A 26,143-nucleotide genomic window follows, 5' to 3' on the forward strand; every position below is an offset into this window, starting at 1 on the left:
TTGGAAATGCAAGTAAATTATTTTCCTTAAAATTATGATGATAATAGCTGGGCATCTTTTTTGTAGAATGCGACTCTAAAAATGCAACTCAACCCACAAATCTTATCCCGCTCCATTCAAACTAATACTTCAAATTCAGTTGTTTTGGGTCAAATATCTGCCCGCGTCCTGTGCTGATCCGGTGGTACCGAAGGCTGTAAAGGGGTCTTTCAAGCCCCCACCCAACCTCTATTTGCCATTCATTTTGTTTTACTTTGAAAGCAGATTTTCCCAACTGCTAGTTCCCATGCAGGAAAGTCAGGTTTACACTCAATTGGTCAGAAAATTAAGTAATATATTTGAAAAGCATCCACCAATTTATACTTGGGACTGACAGCAGGGCAGAAAAATTGAAGCGCTCTACCGCTGAATAACAGTCAAATTCATAAACGCCGACATTTTGACATTAAAAAGCGGTAGATGTCATTGCACACGGTGTATGCGCACAACCCTACATAAAGCAGCAAATCAAGATTATTTGTTATTTAAATTTGAAGAAGCGGTAGATTTTTTTTCTTGATCGGTAGGGGTTTTTAAGGAGCGAAATATTGCACACAACAGTAGTGTTGGAGGGTATGCAAATTTGCATTGGATTGGTTTGATAAACACTTATTTATATTTTAAAAAGCATCCACCAATATATATACAATATGTAAGACTGATAGTTAAGGCAAAAAGATTAAGTGCTCTACCGCTAGATGGCAGAAATGTTTACCAGTTTTCATTCAGAGAATTTGTGGGGTGGAAATAGCAAGGATTCATAGTATTGCTAAATTAGGGTTTGAGCAGTATTTTTTAAATTGGGAGAGACACGTCTTTTCTAAGGAGTTTGTTTCATTCGGGGGGCCTTAAACTTGGGTTTAACATTGCTTAATTGAAAAGTTGGTTGATATACATTATGACTTTTAAGCATAGAAAACAACAGAAAAATACTCATTTCTCAAACCAACTGAATACAAAACTATCTCAGTAGGCCACTTGCAACTTTAACCATTAGTGGCAATGCAAACTATAAAGGACTGTATGAGAAAATAAGAATGCTATGATCAAGATTTTGACTTTCTCTACTGCAATTAAAAAGGAAAAATGTCAAGTCAAGTCAAGTCATTTTTATTTGTATAGCCCTTAATCACAATTAGTCTCTAAGGGCTTCACAAGTTATTACATATAAGAAGTTTAGGTTATTCGTATGCTATAGAGTAGAAGTGAGTTTTAAGCCTAGATTTAAACATTTCCACCGAGGTTGCAGATCGGATCTCAGGGGGAAGAGCATTCCACAACACCGGTGCCCGGATGGAGAACGCTCTCGAACCAGCGGAACACTTCTTGGCTCTTGGGATCACCAGGAGACCGGCGCTCTTGGAACGAAGGCTTCGGGCCGGGACATAGGGGGAGATCAGATCTGAAAGATATGAGGGGGAAAGTCCATGTATGATTTTGTATAGTAGTAGGAGAACCTTAAAATCGCATCTTAGGCTAACAGGGAGCCAATGCAGGTTAGCCAAAATTGGGGTGATGTGATCGTACTTTCTTGTCCTTGTCAAAAGCCTCGCTGCAGCATTTTGTACCAGCTGAAAACTCTTGAGTCTGGTCATCGGAAGACCGGAAAGTACTGCATTACAGTAGTCGAGACGGGAGGTAACAAACGCGTGAATTATGATTTCCGCATCCGACTGAGAAAGTATAGGACGAATTTTAGCAATGTTACGGAGATGGAAGAAAGCGGTTCTAGTAATTTTCTTCACATGTGTTTGAAAGGACAGATCGGGGTCGAAAATGACACCTAAATTTTTAAGTGAATCGCTCTGTGTGATGTGGCAATTGTCTATGTTCACAGCGGTTTTAGAGAATAAGTCACGGGACTTAGATGGACCAATAACTAACATTTCAGTCTTTTCAGAGTTAAGACGCAGGAAATTGAGTGACATCCACTCTTTTATCTCAGTGAGGCAGGCCTCCAAATTTCCACAGTTTAGTGTGGCAGATTCCTCCATCGGGAGATAGATTTGAGTGTCGTCTGCGTAGCAATGGAAACTGACATTATACCTGCGAATAATATCACCCAGTGGAAGCATATAAATGCTGAAGAGAAGGGGGCCAAGCACTGAACCCTGCGGAACACCACAAATAACAATAAACGGCTCAGATATCAATTCGCCATATTTAACGCAGTGCGTCCTATCTGAGAGGTAGGATCTGAACCATAATAGGACGTTTCCTGAGAGACCAATCCATTTTTCCAACCGTTCTAGCAAGATATTATGGTCCACTGTGTCAAATGCAGCACTAAGGTCCAGCAGCAGCAAAAGTGATGATGCGCCCGAGTCCATTGCCCGTAGGAGATCATTGGTTACCTTAATCAGAGCTGTCTCAGTAGAGTGGTTAGCCCTGAATCCTGATTGCATTGATTCAAAGAGATTGTTCTCGGACATGAAATCATTCAGCTGCTGTGCCACTACTTTTTCAAGTATTTTAGAAAGAAACGGTAGGTTTGACACAGGTCTATAATTACATAAGTTTTCTGGATCAAGGTTGGGTCGTTTCAGTGTGGGTTTAATGACGGCGGACTTAAAAGCAGCTGGAACTACACCTGAGGAGAGTGATATGTTTAAAATATTTAGAACTGAAGGTGCAAGAACGCCAAAGAGACCTTTAATAAGTGAACCTGGAAGCGGGTCGAACTGGCAAGTCGTCGGTTTGGCCGTATTCACCATCTGTTTAAGATTATCAAGTGACAGTTCACTAAAACGGGACAAAATCCCTGGACAGCCACCATGTCGTGCATCTATAGATTTGAGTGCTTTAGTATGTGTTGAATTGATACTGTCTTTAGCAATTTCTTCCTGTATGCTTTGGATCTTCTTAGTAAAGAAGACCATTATGTCGTGGGCAGAATGAGTGGAGCTATCTGGGATAGTCTGTTGCCTTGTGAGCGATGCTACAGTGTCGAAAAGGACCTTGGGATTGTTCTTTTGTGACGCAATCACCTTCGAAAGGTAGGCTGATTTTGCAGAGGCCAGGGCCGCTTTATACTTCAACAAACTATCACACCAGATTTGATGGAACACTTCAAGCTTGGTAGCGCGCCATTTTCATTCAGATTTCCTGCATTCTCGTTTAAGGGATCTAGTTTCATCATTAAACCAAGGTGTGCGTCTTTTAGGTCGTGATTTATGCCGGATGGGCGCTACTGAATCCAGGGCATTGGCCAGGGTAGCGTTGAATTCATTTAGGAGTGGTTCGATGGAGCCTATGTAGGAAGGAAAGGACGCAACTGCTCCTGGAAGAATATCGGAGAGCTCAGAAACTGTGCCCGTGCTTATATTGCGTCCAGTGAATCCTTCGGTTTTTTTGGTACTACATTTAGCTAGCACCTCAAATGTAACTAAATAATGATCCGAGATAACTGTAGTACACGATAGCACTGTCATGTTTGAAGTTGAAACTCCTCGAGTCAGAACCAAGTCGAGCGTGTTTCCATCTTTATGGGTTGGCAAATCAACCAGTTGATTAAAACCAAAAGCATCAATTATAGACTGAAACGCAACAGTGAGTGAACTGAGTGGGGAGTTCATATGAATGTTAAAGTACCCCGTGATTATAATTTTGTCTGCATAGGTTACTAGTTCAGACAAGAGTTCAGCAAATTCGTCTAAGAAAGTTGTGTATGGTCCTGGTGCGCGATAGATAGTTATCACATAGATTGACAATGGAGAGGACCTCATAACAAGATCGATACAGTTAAGTTTATAATCGCGAATAATATTATCTACAAGTAAAGCTTGTCACATAGATCATCAGAAATACTACAAGCCTTTTATTGTTTTAATATTATGGATTATGGCTTACAGCCTACTAGTAGTATACTTGATTATACATGATTTGCCATAATCATTAATATCAAAACAATGAAAGAGTGCAGAATGTATGACATGTTTGCCTTTTTAAATTGCAATGCAGAAAAACCTTGATCACAATCTCTAATTTTCTCAGACAGTCCCATACCTGTCAACCTGTACGTTTTTGCCCTACAAAGTACGTTTATTATGCATTTTAAGACGTGTACGATGTACAATGAAATGAAATGAAATGATCTGCATTTATATAGCGCTTTTCAAGTCAACGACTTCCCAAAGCGCTTTACATTGTGCTTCACATTTCCCAATAGCGGCTGTGATCTGTGCAGCCATGTAAGGCGCTAACCTGCTTATTGGGGGTATTGGGGATTCAGTGTCTTACCCAAGGACACTTCGGCATGTAACACGGACAAGCCGGGATTCGAACTGGGATCCCTTAATCCTAAAACGATCGCTCTACCTCCTGAGCTACTGCCGCCCCAAAGAAAATCTGTACGGAAAAACGCAAATTTGTCAATTATGGGTACCATCCAATAAACACCAACTATCAAGAAAAGGCAAATTTATCAAGTCTAACGAGTTTGTTGCGGAAGCCTCTATCTCGGTATCATTTTTTTTGTTGCAAACAAAGCGAGCGGTTTGATGTTACTGTGCGCATGCGTCTGCCGTCTGGGTATTTCCCATCATGCATCATTCCAGAAAAAAATATATGGTGTAAGATTATTTTTGTATTTTGTAAGGGAAAATGACGTTTGTACGGGCATGGAGCCGTGGAGGTTGACAGGTATGCAGTCCTGTATAGAATTGTCAACAAAAAAGTCATGTCAAGTCAAGTTATGTTTATTTGTATAGCCCTTAATCACAAAGAGTCTCAAAGGGCTGCACACTAACGCAACGCAAAATACTATTGTCGGATCAAAAAAATTAACAAACAAAATCAAACAGATAAATAAATAAATAAATAAACACATACATATATACATACATACATACATACATATGTAACGGGTGTAATAATAACTTTTATTTTATTGAAATTCCTGCTAAAATATGTGTATAGTTTTTGGTAAATGTCCTGCAATGCTGAGTCCAACAGTGCCATCTGCTGGTATGGGGTGGGGTTTGGTTTTGGCTTCTAACATGTGACCAGGAGGCGGGGTTTTGTCAGTTTTACCAGAGTACTACAAAGGTAAGACATATCTTTTGGTGCTCCACAAAATAAGTTAATTTTAAACTTTATAACCCCAGCTGACAAATCTCTCACCATGCATAGTAATGTGATTGATATTGTCAAGCTGTTTAGGTTTATTTTCGTTTTGTTTCTGTTTTACTAAATCTTAATTCCCCTTGTAGAGATCAAAGAGATCAGACCCAGCAGAAAAAGCTAATGTTGTGACTCATCCATTTGCAGGTAAATTGTACCCATTTTTATACTCATTATTGTTTTTATTCCTATTTTTCATATACATTAAAAAAAAGGATGATGTTGGTTAAAATTCAGAGTAAAGAAAAACATGTTGAATTCATTGTAAACGTTAAAAATCCACTATACGATCTCTTGTTAAAAGTATCTTGTTAAAATGCAAAGATTTATAAATGTATTGTGATATTCTAAAATGTATTTTCTTTAAAGTGAAAAGACAGCTCTTTGATATGCTTTGTTGTCAGTTTTACCAGAGAGTACTACAAAGAGATCAAAGAGATCAGACCCAGCAGAAAAAGCTAATGTTGTGACTCATCCATTTGCAGAACTGTAATAATAAAAACCTCATCATCCAGTCCAGCGTGAATGTGGATCTTTGGTGGGACACGTACAACGCGGTTACACATACATACATACATACATACATACATACATACATACATACATACATACATACATACATATATACATACATACATACATACATACATACATACATACATACATACATACATACATACATACATACATACATACATACATGCAATCATAAATCATTCAATAAATACGTGCCCATTCAGGTCAACAATAAAACAAAGGAATACAACAAACTGAAACTATATTCATATTCAAAAGTGGAAACAAAACCTTTGAGACAATTTGTGAGTAGTTCGTTGTGGATTAAAAAAAAAATCAAATCAAAAACTAGAACCGAGGTTTTGAATGATATTTTTTGTAGCTCAATTATGGTTTTTATTTCATAGATTTTTTTTCAATATAGCAAAAAAGCTAGTTTTTAGGAATTATTCATGGAATTGTTGAAAAACAACAATTTTGAGGGATTAAAAAAAAACAGTTTTAAAAGTGGAAACGGGGGCTTTTATTGAATTTGTGAGTAGCTTGATTATTATTCTATCATGATCATTTTATAAAATCTAGTACAAAGTTCATGTGTGATCCTCTTTGAGGATTTCGAAATGTTTCCCCACTAACTCTTTTGATTTCGAAAGAGCTAAATTTAAGCTGCCTTGGCTTCTGGGCGACATAGCAATGATGACACAGACCCCCACCCCCCAAAGGGGTCGGGCCCCCAAAACCCTCCCCTTGCCCCCTTGACACCATCCACCTTATTCCTGCACTTGCATTGACTGTCACGGTCCTCTTCAAGGAAGGTAAGTGACCCCCAAAAACATTTTTTGTTTCATCACAATCTGGGAATGCATGTCGATTAGATTTTTTTCACCTGCTTAGCCAATGTGCATGTGCTCGCAGTTTAACGGCTGAAGGTTATTTAAAGAGATGTGCTAACTTTGCTATTTTGTCGGTCAGCTTTGGCTCTGTGGGGTCATGCCGCTAACGTTTTCGTCTCTGATTCCCAGGGGCAGCCATGTCGCTTTTTTCCACTATGACGCCTCAGGAGAGGAAAGTTCAGGCCACTGCCATCTGCAGAGAGATCTATGGCCTGGAAGGTATTGGACATTTTTGGCGGTTCTTTGTTTACAAGGTGTCAGAATTATAAATTAAGTTTATAGTTTAACAAACATTAAGAACAAGAAGAGAATACATCAATGGATGTTTTGGTTGAAAGAACAACAAAACCATACAAATGTCCTATATCGAGCCTGTTCTAAAGGTCCTTCTCTGTACAGTATACTTTTAATTCTGTTAAAATCACCTAGCTTACATAAAACAGATCAACCGAAGAACAACAACATAACTGGCAAACAGTGACAATAATACAAACAGCATGTAAACGCTCAGTCATGGTAAAAAAAAAGTTTTCAATCATCAAAATAAACTAACCCAGGAGTTCTGCGCATTTTTTCTTTGCAAGCTTATCATAGTCAGAATGTAAGAACGTTGAAATTAAAAGGCTTCTTAATTACTAGTCTTTAATAGTAAAAATACAACTTCCATGGCATTATAAGCATTCTTCATTGCAACCAAAATCAAAACAATATTTTACACTAATTTGTAAAAAGTGATAAAATGTATAAGATACATGAAATGATTTACTTAGAATATTTCCTACTTTTATTTCACAAAATCAAACAAATAAACCTAACCTGGTTTTATAAGGGGCAGCACGGCAGCGCAGTGGTTAGCACGTGTGCGGCACAGTTCTGAGGTCATGAGATCGAACCTTCCTGTGTGAAGTTTGCATGTTCTTCCTGTGCTTGTGTGGGTTTCCTCCCACATTCTAAAAACATGCTTGTCAGGTTAATTGGCCGGTTTAAATTGTCCCTAGGTGTGGATGAGCGAGCGAGTTGTCTGTCCCTGTGTGCCCTGCGACTGGCTGGCAACCAGATCAGGGTGTCCCCTGTCCACTGCTCGAAGATAGCTGGGATGGGCTCCAGCACCCCCCACAATCCTACTGAGAATAAGCGGTGCAGATAATGGATGGATGGATGGTTTTATAAGCAGTCTCCTTAGCATATGTTTATTTGTCAAACTTGGCCCCATATGACCTGCCCATAGCGAGGGGTGTAGATCACTCTACCCTCTGACAGTTGTTTTTATGTTCCTTTGCACACAGGAACAATTGGATTAAAAAAAAGAATGATTAACTTTTTGTTTCAATGTAATCCAATAAATTGACTTAATTCCTGTTGTATCACAGTTAATGGGAACGAGGACCTACCCGGATATGAGACAGGCAAACTTTTACCAGAATTAAAATATACTGTAATAGTATGATTTATTCATACGTAAAGACTGTTTTGATTCAAAATAAAGAAGCAGTAGACTAAAATACTCGGCTCAAGTCCCAGTTTTTTGTTTTTTGTTTTGCTGTTTAAATTTGAAAAAGTGTTGCATTTGAAAAAAAAATAGACATTTTTAAGAGGAGAAAAAGCAGGTAGTTCAACGCGTATACTAGTGTTCGTATGTGATATGCAAAAACCAAAATAGCAGCCACCCCCATTTTAACATGCCCCCTGCTGACCCCTACTGGCAGCAAATTTCAAGCAGGGATACTGGATTGATGCAGCATCAGGTGCTGTTCATTTTGCGAGGAAAGAACAGAAAAAAAGTGGTCTTGCTTATGCACATATTCTGTCTGCAGCCCTGTTTTCAGCAATGGTCCATGGAGGACAATGGATCACAGCCAAAACATGGCAGTTAATTTTAGTTGAGCCTCAATTCAATTTTCTTTAAGTGCTCATTCAAACAGTATTACGTTTACCAAGCTAAGCCTGCCTTATAAATAAGTAAACGCACTCCAATGTTTTTGTGGTGGCTCTGCCGAACAGGTTATTTGAGGCGAAGACAACTGCCGCCTGGGACCTCGCTGAATGCCAACGACAGCTGAGAACGACCTAACCCACTCCAACTTTTTGATAATTTGTTCATATGATTTATAGAAGAAGCGTCCAAAGTTATTTTGGGGATGGGTTTTTGTAGACCTTTATCTTCAACCTGTGACCCCTTTTTTTTTTTCATTTGAGTTTTTGATTTTGTGATGGGAGGTTGGTTGCAACAAAAAAATAAACCGGAAAAAAATATTTTTGTGCACAGACGTGGAGGTGGACTTGGGCAAGAAGGTGAGCGTACCCCAGGACATCATGCTGGAGGAGTTGACGCTGGCGTCTGGGCGGGCCTCACACCTTTTTAAGATGCGGCAGCAGCGCTCCGACAAGTACACATTCGAGAATGTCCCCAGCGTATCCAAGCCACATCCTGACGTAGGAATACTTTACATTTCATCGAACAGTGTTACTTCGGTACTCCAGCATAGTCCAGCGTTCGGGATCCACGTTAGACCAGCAAATTGTTCGAGTACCAAAACATTTTTTTCATAGGTCATAGAATTTTTCTATATTTCTAGGCATTTCGTGATATCAAAAATATTAATACAGCAAAGAAAATAAGTATTTGAACACCGTGCTATTTTGCAATTTCTCCCACTTAGAAATCATGGAGGGGTCTGAAATTTTCATCGTAGGTGCATGTCCACTGTGAGAGAGATAAACTATAAAGAAAACCCCCGAAAAATCACAATGCATGATTTTTTAACGATTTCTTTGTCTGATATAGCTGCAAATAAGTATTTGAACACCTGAGAAAATGAATGTTAATAGTTGCTACAGTAGCCTTAGTCTGCTTTTACAGTACAGAGGTCAAACGTTTCCTGTAGTTTTTCACCAAGTTTGCACACACTGTAGGAGGGATCTTAGCCCACTCCTCCAAACAGATCTTCTCTTGATCAGTCAGGTTTCTGGGCTGTTTGTGAGAAACAACGGAGTTTGAGCTCCCTCCAAAGATTTTCGATTGGGTTTAGGTCAGGAGACTGGCCGGACCATGCTAGAACCTTTATATGCTTCTTATGGAGCCAATCCTTGGTTTTTCTGGCTGTGTGTTTTGAGCAGATATTGATTAAAAAGTTCAGCAGTGCACAGTCAAAATCAAAGGAATAATCCAATTCTCTACCACGACCTTGATGTGCAGCTCTATGATGAATTAGATCCTTGTTGGACGCCTGGGCTGGGATAGCTCCAAGGAATTAAGAAATTTTCCCCTGAGGGGAAAAAAACTGTTGGAGTCAAAAATAAGATGAATCAGGTGGACACACATTTTGTATTTGCCCGTTTCAAAAGGGATTTGCGGGGTCGCTTCTAGAACTCAAGATTTGTGTTGAACACCTATGCTGTTCAGTATTTTAGAAAATTCTTCATTTTTTTGTAGGTGTCACTTTAAGCAAAGATAATAATGAGAGGAAGACACCCCAAACCCATCAAGGTGTTGCCTCTTATCTTCTGAATGAGAGCGACTCACACATTTCCGGTTTGTTTATTGCCCGAGGGCCAATTGATGGATTTAGTTGGGAGTCGTTGATATTTCCTCAGGAAGTTCCTGAGTAAATCATCATAAATATCCTTGACGGTATGTGAAGGGAAAACCATTTGTTTTCATGTCCTTCCAGAACTCGACATTCTCGCCAGCGGATAAAGCCATTTTGGAGTGCGGCACTGTTGAGAAAGACTCTGTCATGGGCCGAGCGCGCCGGGCAGGAACCGCCGTGACTCCAGATCCGCACAGCATCGCACCTGGTAGGCTGTGACGGTCAGCAAACGCTACCAAACAGTTTTTTTTTAGATTGTTGCAGTCATTTGAAAAACTCAATGTGTTTGTACCAGTGATGGGAATTGTTACTCTTTTTAGAGTGCCTGCTCAATCTCAGCCAATTGTTCCCCGTATTTATGATTGCAATTCCCCGTACTCAATAATGATATTTCTTAGTTCTTTCCCCACATGTAGTAAATCTAGTGTTTCTTATCACCATACTCATCAACACTACAACTTTAGGCCTTAGACTACTGCTTTTCTCCCCCTAAAAATGCTGAATTAAAAACACACGCTTTTAAAAATTTTAACAACAACTACAACACAAATCTAGACACGAGACTAGTATTTTAGTTTTGGCTGCTTTATTTTGGGGTTTAAGTCTTTGTGCAAGAATGACACGCTCCAACGATGTGGTTCCAAGAAAGCACATATGTTGTTATTATATTAATATTTAAGACAGATTGTTTTTGTCAAAAGGTTGGCATGTGTGTTATACGTGGCAGTAGATTTAAAAAAAAGTTACTGTATTTTCACAACTATAAGCGCCCGATATTATAAGACGCAATCTGTATTTCACATTACACAGAGGGCACCACACGATAGGGCGTGGGAGCTTTTTGCTGTTGCCGCATTACAACAACACACACAAGAATACAAGTGTGTGAATTTAAAAATTCAATGGAAACAAAACTGATTTTTTTTGGGGGGTTTATTTAAGTATTGTTTACAAAGTAAAACACAAGGATTAAACAAAATTTAAAAGAAAATGGTGAGAGCTGGTGCATATAGCACTCACAATTTTTACTGGTAATCCATATCAGACATAATCCTCAAAATCCTCGTCCTCTGTTTTGGGGCAAATCATCAGCGCTAAACCTCCATGAAAAAGTTCACTTTCTTTCCTTTTAGAGTCACTTTCATGATCACTTTCCCTGCCCTCCTTGGAAATGATGCTGGCTTTTACGAAATCTCAAACAACAGTCCTGGGAGATACGTTAGCCCAAGCGTCGACCATTCATTCTTTTAAATATAATCCATTGGAAGTTTCTGCACCACTGTAGTCCTGGTCTGGATGTAAAAATTACACAGTTTCAGGAAACAAAAGCCTCAAGACCATAACAATCACTTTTAAATAGCTAGAAACACTACGGCGTTAGCATCCATGAAATGTATAGAAGTCACAGGAGATAGCATACAAGTGACATTTAGTTTGAAATGTGAACAATCTCACAAAAACATCGGATTTCACCCAAAAACGCTGTAAGTCTATGGCTCAGCCAAGGCTCAAACCTGTGACCTCCTACTTTATGGGCGGGTGCCCAACCCAAAGGCACCTTAGCTGGTCTACATCCTCAGCTCTACATGACAAACAGTGCACCATAGGGTGCAGTGCAAAATTTGAAGACAATCTGAGTCTTATGTGTGCCTTATGGTCCTGAAAATACAGTATAGCACGTACACAATTTGAAATGATCAAAAACGTTTTAGATACCGGAAAAACATAAGAGTTGACAGGTATGCTTATGGCTCGACTCACTAAAAAGAGCAGACTCCCAAACGATTCCTCAGATTTTTTTTGTTACTTTAATCAGTATATTCCCAATAATAAATAATAACAAAATAAAATATTAAGCACAAAATTAATTCATATTTTTTTAGATATGTACTGTACTCCTATATTATGATCGCTTTTATTTTTTCACTCGACTCTGTACTTTTTAAACTTAAAACTTTTAACTCTTTTTATAAACGAACTCCTTGAAATACACATCACCCAATAAAATGTTAGTTAAAATATTTACTTTCTTTTGAATTAACATAGAAATGATCAATTACAAAACTAAACTTTAAAATTTGTTTAAAAAAAAGATAAAAGACAAACGTGGGATCCCTGAAAAATGCACAATATATATATTAAAATATTCACAGATAAAATACAAAATAAAATACAAAATAACAGCCAAAGAACAAGAAAGAATTCCTGAAAAAAAATTTGACTGACCAATCACATCAGCCTCCGAGAGAAAAAATAGTGTCATGACAGGAGGCATCTCCTTTTGGTCGGTTCAAAGAGTCTGCTCATAGAACTTTTACGTTCACAAACGGCACATCGCTAGTTTGTTAATTATAGAAATTGTTCATTAGTTGTTTTCTTGGCGTATCTCAATGAACTATTTTGTTTTTGCTGACGTGTTTTATCTTCCAGACAAATTTTTGATCATTTCAGCATGTAAAAAAATTAAGTAAACAGCAGCTGGATTAGCATCAACACGTTAGTTAACGATGTCATTAGTCTTTTTCTTCTTCTGCGTGTGCGCTTGATACCTGGTAGGTTTTAAAAATGAAGGATAGGCGAAATAAGCAGTTCCTTCGGAGGGATTTTTTTACAGCGTATTCTGGGCATAAATGACTGTAGGGATTTAGAGATACAAGGACTGAGTTGGTTTACCATTATTCGTAAACAAAAGGACGGTCAATAAGCTGATTTTAAATCTATTATAAAACAGATATGAAATGTTAAAGCGATTCTACATAAAGCTTTGTCACCCCTTGAAATAAAAAGGACTTTTATCACTTTATTTTCATTTTCTTAAGTAGTCTTGTACAAATTAAATGAAGAAGCAAATGTCACCTGTTTTTCACCCTTCAAGGGGGCTTATGAATTCCCCTTTAGTCTGCACATTAGTGTCCCAGAGTTTGTTCTTATGAAATTTGTAAGTTGAGCCATAATTGGCCCTCCACTCTGTGACAAAATGGCTGCCACTTGAAGTTTACCAGAATAGTCGCATTTTGATGACATAATAATAATAATAATAATAATTTCCTTGTATTGTCATTCTGTGTAACAATGTACACAGAACGAAATGTCGATTGCACCTGACCCGTTGTAGCGAGCCGATGCAGCCGCAGCCAACAGAGGGCGCCGCCGACCACTTTTTAAGTCTTAGGAATGACTCGGCCGGGGCGCGAACCACCGACCTCCCAGTCTCAAAGGGGGAAGATAGAAAAAACTTGTAGTTGACTTACCATTCAGTGCCATAGACAATCATATACCCCAAAGTTATTGTATTTTGTAATTGGGCTGGGTGTGAATAGAGTTGAAGGAACAGCATGTTTTATAGTATTCTCATCATCATCTCATCAGTATTATATTATCATATAAACATTTATTTAGACTCCTCATGTTGAGGATTTTGAGTTTTTCCTTGCCCTTATGTAGCTTTTATTTTACATAAGATGTGTCTTACGTATAGGGAGTTGACATGATTGTCTGCCATCTTGCTACTACAGGTACCCTAAAACCTCAGAAAGGTTAAGCAAAAATGAGAGGTAGAATTATGTTTCTGTCACTTTCAGTCTCAGTAGTCTGTATTCTTCCTTGTGCTTTTTAGTACTTGATTTTAGTTGAACAGCATAATACTGATATATTGAGTGGTGATATAATACACTCCGTCCCTTTATGTGTCAGTGTCAGATCTCCTGGATTTTCTCCCACATTTTTATGCAATCATCTGGATGTGTCTTCCGAATGCACGCAAGCATTTCCTGTACGCCCCGTCCACCCCCCACGCACTCCTTTTCCACCCCATCAGGCATATTCCTTGCTGTAAATGTCCCCACAAGTCTGTTTGGTCTGCGCTGCTTCCCCCTGAGGGCAACACATAAACTCAGGAAGGAGGATTGTTCATTGTGAGCACTTTGGACGTGACACCGAGTCCCTCCGTCGTTATGTAATCCCCCCACCCTCTGTGTGCACACCCCTTCCTTGAGTTATAGGATAGTCCTGTACAATGATAGCTGTGGTTGTCATTCTACAGTACTATCATTATACTATCAGAACTGTCATTGTATGTGTGTACTCCACCATAATCTATTTGGATTTGGTGCTCAAATGTACTAAATTGTTTAAGTACTCAAACATTTATTCCTATACGTGTTCAAGATGAAAAAGTACACGACATAATAAAAAACAACATACACGACAAAACACATGTGTCATGACCAGAACGGAGACAGGATCCACTTGCGTTACGTTTCTCTCAGTTTTTTTGGAAGAAGGGAAAGGGTTGCACCCACGATCCGGTGATCGCTGGACGCAGGAAGCAGGTCGCTCTGAACGAGGAAGTGGGCGAGCGATGGCGGTGTCGGGAACGGAATAAACGGGTCAGTAGCTGGGACAGGAGAGCAAAAAACATGGTCAGGATTGGAAACAAGTCGAAAGCTAGGAGAGGAGAGTAGACGGGGTCAGGATAAAAAAAACGGGTCGGAGCCGGGAAGCAGACGGGAGTAAAAACAGGTGGGAGTCAGGGTCGAAAAAGCTTGCCTGGAGTACACTGAGGTTCGCAGATGGACTGACAACAGGTGACAGATAGACGTGGATTTAAATAGTGACAGGGAGCCAATCAGAGTCCGAGACAGTTGGCGCCAAAGGAGCGGGCACAGGCGCATCACATCGGTAATCAGAGAAAATAAACGACAAAATAAACAACAAAATGCATGACAAAAAAACACGACAAAATAAATAACAAAATACACGACAATACACGACAAAACACGACGAAAACATAGATGACAATATACATGACAAAATAAACTACAAAATACATGATAAAAAAAAACACAACAAAATATATCACTAAATAGACAACAAATACGCAACAAAATTCACTCAGTGAGACATAGGAGAACTCCAGTTAGGAAGCTCCCCACAGTACAGAAGACCTCTCCACATCTGCCACACCCCTCGACCACAGAGTCCCCTTTCACACAATCCAGGTGGGGGAGGCCGGCTCTGGAATAGGAGGGAGAGGTTTACCTGTGGACCAGGTGAAGACGGGCAGTGACTGGCCATCACTGACGGCCCGCCAACTCGTTGTGGTTCGGGGATGAAACTTCCAGTGACACTTGAAAATCACCTGATTACATCTTCTCCTGGTTAAAAGCTTTTTGAGTGACTGGAAAAGGTAGCACTAGTTTATGTATGTTACAACTTAGTACATGACAAGATAAATGCCAAAATACACGATAAAATACCCAACTGAATAAATGACAAAATGCACGTCAAAACACACAACAAAAGAAACGACAAAACTCATGACAAAATACACGACAAAATAAATGACAAAATTAGTTAGTATATTAATTAATTGCCATTATGTCATATTCATAGATATTACGTATTTGGCGGTATTTATTATCTATACATTAAGAAGATAAGTAAATTATACATTTATTTCCACAAATGTCAGGATTGTACGGACGTTGCCCGACCTATGAACAAGTTCCGTACGACCGTTAGTAAGTTGAATTTGTAAGTTCCTTCAGTGCTATATTTTGTATGTTTAAGGTTTGTATAAGTATGTTTAAGGCTTGTATAAGTAACCTGGATTGTTTTGTACTAAAAAATAAACATTTCATAAAATAATATGCTCTATAAAGATAAATAAAGTAAGGTTTAACTAACCTTTGGGCGATACGCTTCAAAAGGTCCTTCTCCGTGGTAAAAAGTGGCCGACCATTTTCTCAACCGCATCAAGCTTTCTTTTTCCACTTTAGTTTCAAAAGAAACAGCTCGCCTCTTCTCTACACTTTTCACCGACCATATTGAATAGATGCACGAGATATTAAACAATAAAAACGTCAAAGTTCTTAGAGCGCTAGCGATACAGTACATGTTCTTATGATTCCACACAAACCAGGATGTAGAAGCTGGATTTGTTCTTCGGGGTGGATGCTGGGTGACTTCTCACAGTGCCACGTGGCGGAAAGAAGCACTACAGTACTGTCCTCTACTTGGAAAAAGGTGCACACAATACAAAATCTAACTTACAGCAATTTTCGGATATTTTTCAACATCTCTAAAAAAGATGTTCGTATTTACCGTTTTGCATAAGTCGATTGGTCGTAAGTAGGGGAGCGTATGTATGTCCATACTTGAGTACTGAGGTATTGTTGTACTTGGAATAGCTTGCTTCCATCCATCCATTATCCGCACCACCTTTCCTCACTAGGGTTGGAGGGGCGCTGGAGCCCTTCTAAGTGAAATGAAATGAAATGAAATGATCTGCATTTATATAGCGCTTTTCAAGTCAATGACTTCCCAAAGCGCTTTACATTGTGCTTCACATTTCCCAATAGCGGCCATGATCTGTGCAGCCATGTAAGGCGCTAACCTGCTTATTGGGGGTATTGGGGGTTCAGTGTCTTACCCAAGGACACTTCGGCATGTAACACGGACAAGCCGGGATTCGAACTGGGATCCCTTAATCCTAAAACGATCGCTCTACCTCCTGAGCTACTGCCGCCCCGAGGATTCTAAGCTATCCTCGGGCAGTGGGCAGAGGACAGACAACCATTCTTAGGCTCACTCATAACTATGAACATTTTGGAGTCACTAATTTACCTGCCATGCATGTTTTTGGAATGTGGGAGGAAATACCCGGGGAAAACCACACAGGCATTGGGAGAACATGCAAACTCCGCGTAGGAAAGCTGATAGCCGGAGTTGAAGAGTGCCACGAACGCGCAAACCACTCATCCGCCACTCATCTGCTGTTCAGAGCGAAACATGAGCAGCCATGCTACTGAATAGTTTTAATTAGCTCTGTATATTTTTATTTTGACAATGATCAGGATACGGTGGCCCTTTGAAAGACGTCCCCCCGGAGAAGTTTAACAGCACGGCGATCCCCAAATCTTACCACTCGCCGTGGGACCGAACGCTTTTCAGGGAACAGCCTCAGGCCGTTGCCAACCTCCGACCGGAGCTGCCGGCGGAGATGCCAGACTACAAAAGCTTCAACAGGTGAGAAGGGTATTAGGGGGACGGTAGGGAACGGTAGGGGGCAGTAGGGTTTTTCTGGCAAATGTCTAATTTACTACCGTTGCCAGGGTGGCCATCCCATTCGGTGGCTTCGGCGAGGCCACTGCGACCACGAAGGCAGAATCGGCCGTGCCGGACTTCCCCCAGCTGAAAGGCCGGCCCTCCTTCAACAGGGCCGCCAGGGGGTGGGGCTCCGATGAGGTCGTGATCCTGGATATGGCACTTGTGCCTGAGTCGGGTGACCTCTGAACCCAGTTCACAACCATAAGTCTCCATTCAGATTTAAACCAATAGGTTTGGAACGCTATCTCATATTCATCAACGGACATTAACGCAAATACTTTTTGACAATAACATTAAATTATGAGTATTATATTGAGGAGAATTTATTTTGTTGTGATTTTTGTCTATTTTGAAAATTATTTTGGTACAAGGAAAATGGCCCGATGTCGTTGGGCTGATAGAAGATTGTAGTTGGAGTGGTGAGTGATCGGGAGCTGAATAACCAATTAAGCCGCCAGAGGGGGTTAGAGAACCCACCAAAGCAGACCAGTGAATGTTTATCAATGCTGTTGGCATTTATTAAGGGTGCTGGACACAAAATATAACTAAATCCACTCGTGGACGTCTAAAGTACATCTGTGGAAATTTTCCGGAAAATCGGTTCAGGCGTATCGAAGCCTATAAGTCACATACAAACACACGCATAGGCATCTTTGTGTTACAATACCATAACTTAAACAAAACAAGTCCTGCCAGAGTGGACTAAAACGAAACAACATTTTGGTCAGAATTAAAAGCTGAATGTTAATAATGTCCTGTATTGATTGTTTTTGCTGAATAAACATAATTTCCAAAGTTGTTCTCTGTGTTTCTGGATTTATGGGGCCTTTGGGACGCTTTTCAGATTTTTTCCCACCTTTTTGAATTTTGGTGTGTGAGATTTTAAAGAGACTGTGTGTATTATAAAGCACCATCCCGTGATTTCAAAATCTCCTTTATAAAAATAAAACAAACGTTTACAAATTGAAGAAAAATAGAGGGAAATATATTTTTCTTGGCATTAACTATAACATTTTCGAATGCTGTAAATATTTGAATAAATATAACATTTCAACTGCGGGTGATACTGCTATAAGACAAGAGCAAAATGAGTTCCTTTCTCTGGTCTTTTCTGTTAGAGCTTTTAAAGCGGCAGCGTCAATATTTACTCCTAATTTCAACACGGAGGTCACATTAAACGAGTAACAAAGTTTTTATTGAATTGTTTTTGTCAGTATATATTTAGAATGACACTTGGAAATATTATTTATGATTTGTTGCTCAGGCTCATGGATGGCGACCAAACGAGAAAGAGAAGAGGATGCTAATGTGTTTTAACCTGCACTGACATGTTTGACATTTGCACATAAATCAAACTTAAACTACATTAATTTGATTTTATTTATCATACCTTTTCAAAAGACTGCTGTTTTATTTCCATAAATGCATGCATAATTTTATTGCTCTCTTGTTGATGCCTGCAGAAGGGGCACGTTATGCTTTTCTTTTTTTGGGAATCCTCAAAATGAAAATGACATCAAAAATTGGATTTCTTTATTGCGTTTCTTAAATTTTAATCAAAGAAATGAAACATATTGTATTTCATTGATATCGTCGTGACGTTAGAATTGAGAAGGTATCCTACAATAGAGTACCGGTAGGTATGTGGTGCATCATTCTCCATAGAAGGTGTTGCATTAAACAAAGTCATTTTGACAGTGGACTCGTAATGTTAATATCGATTATAAGGCTTATATACAGCTTCTATTTTTTTGTGTCTCCCCAAAAAAAGTTTTTTTCTTTTTTGGCTCCAACATGGCTCTTTAAACATTTTGGGTTGCTGACCCCTGAACTAGTTTGTGGGAGCTGACATTTTGGTTTATCATCTTGCTGCTGAAGGTACCCCAAAAAAATCAAAAACCTTACAAAAGACTGGACAAAAAATGAGAAGAAAAATGGTGAGTTTTGGTCACTGCAGGCAAATCGGATTTTGTTTGCACTGACGCGACCTGTATCCAATCTGTCAAACTCCGTCTGAATGGACCATATCTACCTTTTTCAAACAAGACCCAGGCCAATTTCATATGTGGTCCTGAATCGTTTTGGAATGCGACTGCTGTCGGAACAGTCAAGGGCGCATTCATGCGACCTGGAGGTCATCATCATATGTGGCAGATGTTTCTATTCTGTCTTCAACCAGGTGGAAGGAAGCGCAGAAATAAACAACAACGCCAGACAAAAACACGTTGTGTCATTAAATCACACATTTTTGGTTGGACACTTCTTTATTTTGTAACTCATGGAAGAGCCAACATCGCTTCGCGGATTCACATGTCACTCGAGTTCAATCTTAAAGAGATGATATCCCATACCTGTCAACCTCCAGGGCTCCATGCCCTTATAAACTGTCGTATTTTCCCTTACAAAATACAAAATAATCCTACACCATAGTTTTCTTTCATACGTGTTTATTTATGTCGTTTAACATGTTATATTGTACATGTGTTTTGTTATATCATCTCATCTCATCTCATTAGCTGCACCGCTTATCTTCAGTAGGGTCGCGGGGGTGCTGGAGCCCATCCCAGCAATCATCGGGCAGTGGGCAGGGGACACCCTGAACTGGTTGCCAGCCAATCGCAGGGCACACAGGGACAGACAACTCGCTCGCTCATTCACACCTAGGGACAATTTGGACCGGCCAATTCACCTGAAATGCATGTTTTCGGAATGTGGGAGGAAACCGGAGTGCCCAAAGGAAACCCACGCAAGCACGGGGAGAACATACAAACTTCGCATAGTAAGTCCGGTAGCTGGATTTGAACCCACACAGGAGGTTCCCAAGACCTTAGAACTGTGCCGCTCACGCGCTAACCGCTGCGCCGCCGTGCTTGTTATGTCATATATATTGTTAATTAACATTTTGTTGTGAGATACTGAGTTGCTCGACATGAATGAGGTTTGTTATAAAAAAAAGTTCAAAAATTAAGTAGCTTGGACGTTCACTGTAGAAGGAAAAAAATCCCTGCAAATATAATTAGGTAGAATTTTCTTATTCAAATAATTAATTCATTTTCTGCTTTCAATTATTGTTGGTAATATACTGATTAAAGGGATAACCACAAACCTGTCTATTTTCATTTTCTCCTTTATACTTCCTTTTTTTTCTTAACTTCATTATACAACAAAATAATTCGTAATATAATGCATCAAACCCAGTGAGCCGTTTGAGAGCCGGCTCTCTTTAATGAGTTGAGCCGAAAAATCCGATTCTCTAAAAAGACACGGACTTCCTTTCACTACACAACTACTACGGAATGATGCATAATCGGAAATCCCCAGGCGGCATACGCACAGTAGCATCAAACCACTCGCTTCGTTTGCAATGAAAAAAACAATACAAACGGGCTACCGCGGCAAACTCGTTTGACTTGATTGATTTGCCGTTTCGTCATAGTCGGTGTATACCGGATGGTACCCATAATTGACAAATTTGAGTTTTTCCGTACAGATTTTCTTGTACGTCGTACACGTCTTAAAATGCATAATAAACGTACTTTGTATGGCAAAAACGTACAGGTTGACAGGTATGATATCCTCTCGTGGTAATTAAGAATATTTACATTAAAATCTCACCACACAGACGGTATTTAATTGGGCAAAGGAAAGTTTTGGGTTTAATTCATATTTGAAGAGTCAATGCTCCGCTGTCTACATCCATGAGTGCTTCCTCAAACATGATTGCATTGCGCGTGATGTCACGTGTCCTCTTGTGCCCATGCGTGACAGTTTTGGCGGGTTCACACGGGAAGATCAAGTCACATACAAGTCAGATTTAGTTGGTATAGTAAACAATCTCACAAAAACATCGGATTTCACCCAAACATTGGAAGCGAGCATTAAGCTCTGCAGTATGAACGTGGGCTTTGAGTCTCCGTAGTGTGTATTCTTCCTTGCACTTTGTAGCATTTGTTTTTAGTTGCGCAACACAATATAGCGACGCGCATTGTCCCTTAAAGCAAGCTATAATATTTTAACTTGGAAAAAGTAAATTTATAGTATTCAATATTTAGCATAGTAAGTCAAATCTTTGTTTCAGTTTTTTTTGCTCAACTGACATCATGCTCATTCCAAATTCTATTTTTCATATTTAATTTAGAAATTGTTTTTTCATACAATGAAAACAGAGGAAAATATTCTGCCATACCTCACATCAGATTTTTTTTTTCTTTACAAGTATTTTTTTGTTTGTTTATTGGGAAAAGGTAAAAACTGTGTAAAATGATAAGAATTGTCATGAAAATGGGCAAGAATATTTATACCAAGATGAAAAAAATGAATGCCTTAAAAACAATTGTGAAGGAGATTAATACAATCCTTTTAAAGGCACCGTGTGTATAATTTAGAACATCCTAGTTTATTCACAAAACATATATTGATTTAAAAAATAAGCAAAAATACAGTTACTGTGCAATTTCTTAATATTCATAGGTCAAGGAAGGCTCACCTATAGGGAGTTGACATTTGAGTCGGCCATACTGCCTCTCAAGTGCCCAAAAAAAAAACCTCATGAATGTTGATGCAGCAGTTTAAAAACTTGGCACAGTTGAATCAGTTTCAGTCGCCATAGTTTGTAATATTCGATGAGATTTTTAGCACTCGTTTTCTGCTGCAACATCTAGTGGTCGACTAATTCACATTGTCCCTTTAAAGTCACGTGAAAAAAGAGGTGCAACCAACAGCACGTGTATTAATCGAAAATTAATGTTATTGAGCTGATCGACAGCTAAATCAATGATCAATTGATCTTTCGTGCCTTTTGAATTAAAATGTTGCCATATATTCCGAATGTCAGCCTTTCAACATAATACTTTAAGATTTTTTTTTCTACTGTATCTTTATTTTGCTTAAAGGGACATTGTGTCACATGTCGCTCTATTGAGTAATGCAATCAAAATCAAGCGGTAAAAACCACATGAAGAAATACAAACTACGGTGACTCAAACTAACCACACTGGACTATTTTTCTTATCTTTTGCTGAGCCATTGCAAGCTTTTGAAAAAACATTCTGGGTGGTTGGAGAAGCAAGATACGGACACATATATCAAATCATTTTTAGTGAGCCTCAAGTTATGTAAAATTAATGCACTTTTTTTTAAAAAATAAAGATGTTTTTTACAGCAAGCGGGAACACATCAACAAAACTCTAGCTAATGCTTTAAGTGAATTTTCAGCCATCAAGATTAGTCTAGCAGGGACAGACGAGGTTTATCAAAATAAGTCTTACCTCTCTTGAGTGAAATGCATTTTACTGCACAGGGAATGCACTTCTCGTATTACAAACTTCAAGCTAGACGGTTTGGAATGTTGCCGCTCCCTTTCCCACCCGCAACCCACTTTCAAATATTACAAATATATCCAGTGCCCTTTTCCTTACAGACTGCAATGTTTTGCAATCGGCCGAACGGGAAATAAAATCGTCGTAGGCTTTCTGTTAGCTGCACTGATCAAGTAGGGTGATGGGAGCCAGACAATTCGATTATCGGTGTCTGGCTGCTCTGACCTTGGGTGCTTTAGGCTCAGCATGAGTCAACCTCTTTGCCATCCAACCCAGAGTTTGTTTAAAAAATTAAAAAAAACAAAAGAACCGACAACTACCTGTTTGACCTGCTGCCCTCTCCCTTGAAACAGAGAGTAACAGGCTCAGAGACAGTTTCTTCCCTGGGCCATCACCACCCTCGACAAGCAGACAAGAATCCTCTAACCTCGGCCTTTTCCTGTTTGACATGCTGACCTCTGGCAGACACTACTGGTCGCCTAATACAAGAACTAACATTTTCAGAGACAGTTTCTTCCCCTAGGCCACAACAACCCCCCAAAAAACACACAAAGACTCCTCCAACCCCGGGCACATCATCTTTGACCTGCTACCCTGTGGCAGACGCTTCAGATCCTCTACAACAAGGACTAACAGGCTCTGATCCCTTAAAACAAGGACTGAGTCTCAGAAACATTTTTTCCATCACCAACCCTCTGGCAGGCATAAACAATAAAAATAAAACAAAGGCTAACAAATTCAGAGACACTTTCTTCCACCGGCTATCACCTCCCTAAACAAGGAAACAAAGACTGTGAAACAAATATATATATATTGTCTACATGTAGAAAAATGAGTTTTGTTATCTTATTTATCACTTATTTTGTAAATGTCTTGCTGTTAAATGTTATTGTGCTACTTTTTAATTGCATTATTTTTCCGATGCACTTCCAATTTAGAATAGAATAGAATAGAATAGAACAGAATATACCTTTTTTGTCATTTTTACAACATGGGATATCTTGTGACACCGAAATTGGACGACTCCAGTTCCACATTTTACAGTGAGGATAAGGAAAACAAAGAGATAAAGGAACAAAGAAGATGTTTAACTGTCTTTGTTGTATAGGCTTTGTTTCCTCTGGAGTGGGGTGGGGGTGTATGAGGGGGTAAGGGACAGACAGAGATGGGCGGATCCAACTGGTTGTTTGATTTTACTGTACACACAGTCCAGTGTTTTTTCCCTAATTGCTCAGTCCACGTATTGAATTGATTTGGGAAGTACAGTCCATAAACATGCCCGATTAAAGTCGCCGGCGACATTTAGGCCAGTTACAAGCACTACCTTGAGCGTATTTCCATATTTATCCTAATATTCTTTTTTTTCAGCTTGTATTTGCCTTATCCTTGAGTGGCAAATGAGCTATCGGAATCCTGGCACCTCTACTGACAATTGTATACTTGTTGTCTGACTGCAGGGTGGAGAACAAATAACCTGATTACTCCAAGAAGGAAGAGGTACATTGAAATCTAAATCATTTATATATTCCCTAAAAACCTCGGAATGTAGCACGCCACTTTTCTGGCACGCGATTGTACGTTGACTTCCTTATTATCCACTTGTAGAGTATTCAACTTTTGGTCAGAATCCCGTTTTGGAATGTCAGAAAACATCAAACAATATCAAAGCATGCAAAGTGAATATGGTGTTTTAAGTCAATCACATAGATATATTATCTGACTGATAATAGTGGAATGTGAGGTTGGGGAGAGGGGCGTTAGCTTATATTTGCGCGTCAAAGGTTGTGGTGACAACACTACCACAGGGGGTCCTCCCCTCCCACGAGACCGGAACCCAGAGCTGTTACACGTCTCACCTCGCAAGGGCAGTCTGAATTTGTCCAGCAAGAAGGCAAGAGGGCATATCCTAAGAAAAAGAGCTGGACCACAACACTGGCTGGTCCTGACCAAGTCTCAGCTCAAAAAGAAGGCAGAGAGCCTTGCCAAGTCAGCAGCCAAGCTCGCCAAACCAGTGGGACAAAGGCTCAGAAAAGCCTCAAGCCACCAGCAGTCAACTTCTGCTTCAAAACCCAGCCTCCTGTGGTCCTCGTCTCCCTTGGGTCTCAAGCCTACCAGGATTCCTTATCACTCTACAGCCGAGGAAAAAAAGACTGGGCCGTCATCTTCATTGAGGCAGAACTTCGGGGAACATCTCGTTGTTGCTAGGTATTGGTATTGGTGTGACGTAAAATACAGTAACGTAATAATCAAGCCAATGTTGTCTTTCCAAATGGTGCTAGTTTAAGTTCTCAACTTCTAGTTGTCTTTGTTTTATTTTCTTATTAGTGTTTTGTGTTTTATTCAAGCTTCTTCAGTAGATGATTAGTAAACAAAAAGTCCATAAATTCAAGAGTGAGTGTGTCTTGGTTAAATAATATTGTACTATCAAAACAATAAAAATAATTCACCAAAGTCACAAAGTGTGGGTAGCCACCTTTCAGAATAACTAAACAAGGTTGTTCATCCTGACATAATGATCTAAAAATGTATGTGGTGCTCCAAAAAGGTGAGATGAGTTTTAATAAAAATTAAAAACTGTACAGTGTCATTTTAGAACACTTTTGGTTAGTGGTGTGCCGCAAAATTTTTACAATGGAAAAAACATGCCCCTTGCTCAAAAAAGGTTAAAAAACACTGCTACAGAGCTAATTTTTGTCTTGAGTCGGTGCGGAGGGATAATAGTTTGATCATCTTTTCTCATGTTATTTCTAGGTTGTTACCATGCTTTTCACTTGTGGCATTTATATTTTTGTTGAAAAGAAAAAAGTTTGTGGCGATAACAATAGGTTTTCTTTGCTTTTGTGACATATAGTGCCTTGTAAAAGTATTGGACCCATGAGAACTTTTTTTACATGCCATTTCTCTAGGCTTCAAACCCAAAGATAAATAACTCAAAATATTTTCTAAGAATGAACAACACGTGAGTGTTGGGTCATTGTGATTTTTTAGTAAAATATGTTTTAGTTGTTGACAGAATCTATGTGATCCTACATATAATATTTACAACATGTCATGATTGCGGATTCATGCTTTTCTCTGCCTGATCCTCGTTGCCAACCTATTTCCGGACCTGACTCTGCCCCGTTCTGCCTGCCCGTTGTCCGATCTGTTTTGCCCCGTTACCTGCCTGCCTCCTGTTGCCGACCTTGTTTCCGAACTTGACACCGCCCGTGCTCTCCAGTCCCAGCTAGTGACTTGTGATTCCGGCCTGTCTTTGACCCTCCTCGCTAGACACGGAAGTGCCACTTCCGCATCTCCTGCTCCTCTTGTCCGTCAACCATCGTATCGTGGAAGCAAGCCCTGCTCTCCCTCTTTATTAATAAAAACTGAGAAAACGAGCGCTATTGGGTGCTATGTCCGTTTCTGGTCTGTGATACAATGTGGTAATAAGATTATAAATTGTTATTTTATAAAAGCATATCAAACTTGGTGTCCTTTGTGCAAGTTATTAACAAAAAAGCTTTTATCTTGAAAAAGATTGAAGACCTGTAAACTAAATGGATGAATAAATAAATAA

At 39.4% G+C, this 26,143-nt stretch overlaps 1 protein-coding gene across 1 annotated transcript; it reads left to right on the plus strand.

Moving 5' to 3' along the window:
- The first annotated feature begins 6,697 nt into the window (after positions 1–6,697).
- Positions 6,698–17,919, plus strand: myoz2a (myozenin 2a). Its single transcript, XM_088347699.1, has 5 exons — positions 6,698–6,788; positions 8,836–9,002; positions 10,241–10,367; positions 17,017–17,188; positions 17,275–17,919. The coding sequence occupies exons 1-5, from the start codon at positions 6,707–6,709 to the stop codon at positions 17,453–17,455; spliced, it is 729 nt and encodes a 242-aa protein (XP_088203825.1). The 5' UTR covers positions 6,698–6,706; the 3' UTR covers positions 17,456–17,919.
- Positions 17,920–26,143: the final 8,224 nt, after the last annotated feature.

This window comes from Urocampus carinirostris, chromosome 11 (genome assembly GCF_059441175.1).
Source record: "Urocampus carinirostris isolate Australia breed hairy pipefish chromosome 11, RoL_Ucar_1.0, whole genome shotgun sequence".
NCBI lineage: Eukaryota > Metazoa > Chordata > Actinopteri > Syngnathiformes > Syngnathidae > Urocampus > Urocampus carinirostris.